This window comes from Notamacropus eugenii, chromosome 5, assembly GCF_028372415.1.
Source record: "Notamacropus eugenii isolate mMacEug1 chromosome 5, mMacEug1.pri_v2, whole genome shotgun sequence".
In the NCBI taxonomy this organism is placed as follows: Eukaryota; Metazoa; Chordata; class Mammalia; order Diprotodontia; family Macropodidae; genus Notamacropus; species Notamacropus eugenii.
In genome coordinates this window covers 63737161-63744424 of record NC_092876.1, presented here as the reverse complement: position 1 = coordinate 63744424, position 7264 = coordinate 63737161, and the positions used below count along the sequence as shown (strand labels likewise).

At 45.0% G+C, this 7264-nt stretch overlaps 1 protein-coding gene across 7 annotated transcripts in view; it reads left to right on the top strand.

Moving 5' to 3' along the window:
• The first annotated feature begins 844 nt into the window (after positions 1–844).
• HNRNPR (heterogeneous nuclear ribonucleoprotein R) overlaps positions 845–7264 on the top strand; it is a 30339-nt gene continuing 23919 nt past the window's right edge. For 4 of the 7 annotated variants that reach the window (XM_072609251.1, XM_072609250.1, XM_072609249.1 and 1 more), the window contains exons 1-4: positions 845–1079; positions 3892–4057; positions 6392–6510; positions 6940–7047. In XM_072609251.1, the coding sequence (XP_072465352.1) occupies positions 3901–4057; positions 6392–6510; positions 6940–7047 (384 nt within the window). In that variant the 5' untranslated portion in view covers positions 845–1079; positions 3892–3900. Of the gene's footprint in view, positions 1080–1491; positions 1544–3888; positions 4058–6391; positions 6511–6939; positions 7048–7264 lie in introns of those variants that run through there. The other 3 variants (XM_072609247.1, XM_072609248.1, XM_072609252.1) reach the window with 3 other exon arrangements.

The window sequence follows — 7264 nt, the reverse complement described above, 5'->3', positions numbered from 1 at the left end:
CCAATGCCTACACTGCTCTCTGGACCCGGTCCTCTTCAATGCCAGTGCCTTCCCTTCGTTGATTTTCTCCATTTTACTAGACTAGAGCTTGTTTGTAGTTTTTCACACGCTGTCTCCCCAACGAAGAGTGGGAGCTCCTTGAGAGCAGGGACTCTCAGTGCTTAGCACGTAGTAGGCTGGCACATAGTAGGCGCTTAATGTGCATCTGCAGGTGTGGGGCCGGGCCCACTCCTGCCCTCTCTGCATCTCCAGCTCTTGGCCAGGCACACGGCTCCCTTCATCAGCGTAGACGGAAATAGCCCGATGATCGAGGGCTCCAGGGTTCTCACTGGCAACCACAGACCCGAGGCCAGTAGTGGGCCTTACATCACGCACCAGGTCCCTCTCCGCCAACGTTGGCTGAAGCGGTCAAGAATTTAAAGCAAGCGCGCGGTCCGAGGGCCTGGCAAGTCCGGCCTCCGGGCCAGCCAGGCCTCAGGTCGGACCAAAAGGGGATGGGGGAGGTCAGGGGAGTCGGTCCCGTTCTGACCGGGCGAGACAAGTTTCAGGGAGTCCACGGCACTCACTTCCGCCAAGAGCGACCGGCCGGACACCCGAGGCCCTCAACAGGACGTGCTCCGCACGCACCAGAGAGCCCAGCTCTGGCCGGCCTCAGCGCACCCTTTGTGTGCCTCCCTCCGCCCCCGGCTCCTAGTCCGGCGCCGCTGAGCTCTCCCATTGGCTACGCGGAGGCCTCCGTTGATTGGCTCTCTGTTCGTCCCGGCTCGTTGCCCCCAGCTCAGAATTCGGTTTCTATAGGTCGCCGCAACCGCTGCTCGGGCCTCCCCTAGTGCTGATTGGTTGTGTCGGCGAGCCGAGTCCCTGGAAGCAGTTCCGGGAAACCCCGCGTGCTGCCGGGATCTCGCCGCCCGTTCCATGAGGAGGAGGAGGCGGAGGAGGCGGCGGAGGCGGCGGCCCTGGGGGGGGGAAAAGGCGGGGGGAGACAGAGAGGGGGTGGCGCGCGCGCCATTTCTAGTCGTTTTCAAAGAGCCTCGCGCTCGTTCTCACGGGCCCCCATCGCCGGCGCCCGCTTTGCCCTGGTGAGTCTCGCGCCCGCCCGTGGGGGGAGGGGCCGGCCGCCCCGATTCGGCCGGGCCCGGACCCCGCGCCACGTCCCCGCTCTGGAGGGGGCCGCCGGGCGGGCCGGTGCGAGCGGGGGAGGGGGGAGGAGAAGGAAGGAGGCGAAGGGAGGAGGGGGGGCGCCTCTGGGCCCGCGCGGCTTCGGGCCTAGGCCGGCCGGCCTGGCACCGCCGCCCCCGCAGCGTGCTCCGCTCGGGCCCGCGGGCCGCGCCTTTCCCGCCTCCGAGAAAGGCCCCGCCATGCGTGCCGGGAGGTGGGGGGGGGGGGCCGGAGGCCGGGTCGGGCCTCGCCGCCTGCGCCTCGGGGGAAAGGGAGGCCCCCCCTAACGTGCCCCCTCCCCCCACGTGAGGCTGGCGCCCTCCCTCCCGCCTTCCATCCTTCCCCAGCGGGCTGAGAGGTGGTGGTGGTGGTCCGGGGAGTGAGAGTAAGTACCCCCCCACGTGGTGCCCAGGTCAGGCCTCTCCCCCTGCCGGCCTGCAGGCTGAAGCGCTGGGTCGTTCACGTGAACGTTAAAAACAACCCGGCAAAATGGGGGGGGGGTAGCACATTTATCCCCCCAGTTTAAATGGCCTTCGTGCCCCGCCCCAGAAGAAACACTCCCCCCAAAAAACCCTCTCACTTGATCGTGTTTACTATGGCCGGAAGTTTGCTCCGGCTGGGCGGTAGTTTGTCAATTAGCCTAATAGGATTAGCTCTGGAGCCTGGGGCTCGGAGGAGAGGGAGGCTTTTCTGGTGGATTCCCCGAGACCTGTTTCTGTAAAGCTGCATTTCTGGTAAAGTTGGAGTCCACTTTTTTCACAGTAAAGACGCTCCCTCCCCTTTCTTTCCTTTCCTCCCCTCCCCCTGCGCCCCTCCCCCTTCAGTATCTGCTTATTGGAGGCATGCTGAGTACATCTGGTACTAATAGTATTCATGACTTTTTTTTTCCATCTTGTGCTTAATAGGCAACCTGTCTTATGCTTTACCCATACTTTGATGATGATATTTCTTAACAGAAATGTTCACATCTGTTAAGAGTTTGCTTCCATTCTGTGACTGCAAAATGTTGCTTTGCTGCGAAGGTCTCGTGATGTTGTGTTTAACTTTGGAGTTTTGAAGAATTCCTAGCTGTATTTGGGGGTGGGGTGGGAGAGGGATGACCATTGAGGAGATGCAGCCGTGTGTAGGAGGACGGTTTGATTTAAAAAGGTGCATCTGCCCATTTTTCGTGCTAAACAGTAGTCTTGAGTGTGTTAGCTTTTAGCTAGTTCATCAGATAGTGTTTTGAGGCCTGCATTGAAAAGCATGTACCCACGTAAATAAAAAGAGTTCCACAGCAAAGGATGCGTCTGCCTGTACACAGCCTGTACCTATCACCAGACAATCAGATCTTTAATGATGTTCTTTGACCATAAGATAGCTTTAGCTCTTTCAGAGTAATCCTTCTATGCTTAATGTCCTTATTTCCTCCTTTCTCCCTTTTTCTCCCCAACTCCACCTCTGGTCTGTTCTATCTTCTCACATTATCTTCAACTGGATTTCAGTGGTCTTTGAAAGAAATTAAGTTGTTTCAAGTGGGACAATTGCTCCTGGTGCTTTCCCATAATGTCTGGTAGGATCTCTAGTAGTGTGGCTAAGCAAGCACTTTTTGGGAGACTTGTATTTTCTTGATAGCCGAGGTATCTTGAGTTTTCTTCAAAAACCAGGCTTATTCTTGATATCCACCTTCGTATCCTTTATTTCAGTATATGTTGCAATGTCTTTCTTCTGCTGCATATTATCTTCATCAAGTTGTCATTTCACCACAGACAAATGCACCTTTAACTCTTAACTGCTTTTGTGAGGCAGGTACCTTTTCATCCATGCGGGTCTTGTAGAGCTCTCCATTTAAACTCTCTTCCCCAGGTAGTTGGTCCATTTCAGTAGTACGTGAGTGGTGGGATATACAGAATGATTGCTGGCTGGTTTACTGAGAAATCTGACCTAAGTTCAACCTTAATTAGGCACCATTGATTGGAACTCTTGGAAAGAAGTTAGCTTGAATATGTATTTTTGCAGCCTTACCAAATTGATTGATATGGAAAATTCAATATATTGTACTTGGGTTTCCTTTTTTTAAAAAGTAACCTCCAAAAGTAGCTCATTTTAAGTATGGATTAAATTTTTTTTCTCATAAATTTGTACATGGGAAGAACAAAATTAATTTTGTTAGTGATCTCAATGTGATCTTAGTGAGTGCAGGATGGAAAACCACCCCCAGATACCACCAGCATGCTCAACAGGGTTACACTTCTGTCACACCTGCATTGGAATGGAAGCATGGCATGGCAGAGAGCCAGGGATTTTTGAAAATTCTCAAACCTTGAGTGTTTGGTCTGTTTAAAAACAAGATGTAATTGAGTTTATGTAAGAATGGGAGCTGCAGAGCTTTTTAGACATTTATAGTGGTGACTTGTTCATCAAAGAAAGTGTTTCTTTTTGATGACATGATCACTGGGACGTAACAGCTGCTTTGCTAATCAGATACTTTCCCTCTGATCAGAAAGTTTGAGACCTATGACCACCATGGTGTACATGAAGTACCTTAAAACCTTACTGCTTCCATGTACATTTCCATTGTTTTCCTGGATGATTTTATTGCAAATTTAGGTCAGCTACCTCACAGGCATTAAATATGATTTTGATAGAGTATTAGCAGCATGTATACAAGTTAGTTTAGATAAGTCATTCTTTGTCCTGCAAACTAGTTATTTCTGGCTTAATGTAATATAGCTCCTGAATTTTTTCCAGCAGCATAATAAAATGGCTAATCAGGTGAATGGTAATGCGGTACAGTTAAAAGAAGAGGAAGAACCAATGGACACTTCCAGTGTAACTCACACAGAGCACTACAAGACACTGATAGAGGCAGGCCTCCCACAGAAGGTGGCAGAGAGACTTGATGAAATATTTCAGACAGGTATAATATGCATTTCTTGTTTCTGACCGGTTATGAAAGTGAGGGCAAACCACTTTGAATTGTATAGCTTTTTAAGGTTAAATAATACTACTGTTTCTGATCTGTCCTGTAGAGCTGAATGTGTGACTTTCTGTCACTGAAGGCAAATTGGGTTTGACTTTGACACTGACTCTTATTTCATGATTTTGAAGCCTTCTTAGTGTTGAATATGCAGTCTTAGTTGCTTCAGACCAGTACATCAATTTGTCTTAGATTTATCACAAGAAAAATGTATTCCAGCATACTAAATTTTACATTTTTTTCTCAATCCAAATCAGTCATCATTTTGCTTTTACTTTTCTACTTTTAGCTTCTTAATGTGACTCTTAAATCAGTTTAGCTCTGAACTAGGTGGCATAGTGAGGAATAGTTAGGATGCATTATTGCCTGAAACTATAATAAATGTCATATTATGTGAGTTTTGTGGCCTGTCTAGTTTTCATTGGACAGTAATCCACATCTCTCAGCATCTCATGGAAGTGTTTGGTTTGCAATAGTTGGCTGTTTTTTATCCCAGGGTTAAGTGCTTAGAAAATCTGAATATCTTAAATAAGGTTTTGGTTGTAAGTGGTTTCAGGTTTTAAACTGGGAGATATGTTTACCCTTAGGGAATCTTGTTCATAAATAAATATATCCTCCCCCTTTGACGACTTAAATGGACGGAAACCTTCCTTTTTGAGCTTTTGGTGATCTGCAGTCAGCTTCTGAGAAAGAATTGAATTGTATTATAAATGTTTCTTAAGTACTGTAAGTCGTAAAATAACTTTCTGTCCTTTTTTTTTTTAAGAAAAAAAGGAGATAAATGTTAGACATTAAAAATAGTTTCCTTAAATGTCTCCTGGGTAAGGTATCCATTTGGAAATCACTCCTAGGAAGCTTTTTGTGCATTTCTGCCATTGGAAACAGGCAGTGATCTGCTTAAAGTTACCCTCTTGGAAGAGTCTTGGTTAGTAAGGATGCTTAGTAAGGAAGGATACTTGGTTAGTAAGGAAGCTCATGCTTTGGGCATAGGCATTGTTGGACCAGAGGGAAAGGTCTGATGGGCCTCTGGGACTGTGGTGTTTGGGTGGTGCTGTGGCATTTTTCATGTAAGGAACTGCAGACTTATTTAGACATGCTCATTTGGGGACATTTTAAATTATGACAGTGCATTTAATTTTCTTACATCAGTAACTGCAAGTGGCATTACATTTATTAAATTTTTTATTTCAGTCTAAAATGAAATTTTGTTTGGTGGGCTTTGCTAATGTGGAGTCACTTTAAAAAAAAGTGCTGTTTCCATTTCCTAACAGTTTACTTCACAGGCTCATGCATAACAGTTGTTATAATAAATTCAGATTAAATTAAAAGAGCTGTATTTTATTCCTTAGTAGATGCTCTATATACTGTTTAACAGTTCATGTTTAGAGTACTGGGAAGAATTTTTTTTTAAATACATTTTCTAGTAAGTCTATGGCCATAAAATTAATTTTAGTTCATTTGAAAAATGTCATTGTTGATATTTAGCGTTCTGATTGCCACAGCATCCCTTAAATCTCAACACATCACGAAGAAACTTAAGAAGCTGCTAAAAAATGGCCTTCTTTACTTTTTCCCATGCTATACCTACAAATGTTAATTTTATAAGGCTTACAGAAGAGTGATATTATATCTTTCCACATTTGATTGCAGCAAAGTGTGTCTGTACACTCAAACAATTTTCAGTCTCTCTGTCCCTAAGAAGGAGAAAGCTTTTGCTACTCTTTGGGGCTAGAGTTGCTTAGTAATAGGTGACTTTCTCCCCCCAGTTGCTTGGGTGACTCTTTATACTTGAATGAAGATTGCAAAACTCCCCAAGTCCATAGTTTGGAGGAGATAGATCCTTGGGGAAGATAGTAACGTTCATGTATTACTTAGAAATGTGGACCAGAATTGATCACTTGAAGCCTCAGTCTGTTGCACAATGTGCACAGCAGATTTAACTCCTTCCAGGGCTTTTGAAACTCCAGTGTTTATTTTTGGAGGGGGGAGGGTAGGGTTTGTATTTATGTGTTTTTTGGCAGAGGTGGGATTGGGGGGGAACGTGGGAAGCAATTTCAGTTTCATAGTAAAAGTATTTTATTTTTAAGTATTTACATTTTCATGTTCTTTCATACAGTGTTTGTATAGTTGCGTGTAGTTAAGAATAAGATAATTTATTAGTGATAAAATTGAATATGACTTCATAATTAAAAGTTAATAAGACAGGTTCATCAATTTGTGTCCCCTCTAGCTTTTTGAACAGTAACATTACCATTTTTCAATTTGAATTTTTAGGGTTGGTAGCTTATGTCGATCTTGATGAAAGAGCAATTGATGCTCTCAGAGAATTTAATGAAGAAGGCGCCCTCTCAGTGCTCCAACAGTTTAAGGAAAGTGACCTGTCTCATGTACAGGTAAGATCAAGAGTCAGAAGAGGGGCTGAGTGAGTGAACTAAAGTAGAGTTTGCTGGTTGAGTTCCATGATGCCTGGCCTGGTATGCTGGACTCTAAGGTGCTTTTGTAAACCTGAAGTTGGTGTACTGCTAAAAGTTGAGTCTCAAAAGCCACATTGAAAACAGAAGCTTGTCAGCCATTCATTTTATATGACTGATGTCCTCAGGAGATGTTACCAGGGATACAGGGAGCAGACTGTCCATAATATTTGGGCTAGACTGCTGCATTACCATGGGGGAAAGTATTCAGAACAGCAGATGATAAACTAAAAGTCATGAAAGGCCTATTTGGTTCTCCCTAATGTTTAAATATCTGGAGATATGGAATCATTTATTCATTTGTTGATACAACAAATTTGTTGGCAACTCCAAATGGTTTTTATTTTGTAGAACAAAAGTGCATTTTTATGTGGAGTTATGAAGACCTACAGGCAAAGGGAGAAACAAGGGAGCAAGGTACAAGAATCCACAAAGGGACCTGATGAAGCAAAGATTAAGGTAAAGCAAACTGGAGTTTGTAGAATTAATGAGATTAATTAATGTTGTTTTCCAGAATGGTGTTTTTATACCCCTAGCAAATATTTCAAATATTAAGCAGATTTTTCATAAAAGGTAAGGGTTTCTGTTGAGCTGTTCTTTCTCCCTCTCCCCATTGTTTAGAGGTATTGTGGTAGAGTGGCAAGGACCCTAGATTTGGAGTCAGGAAGAGACAAAT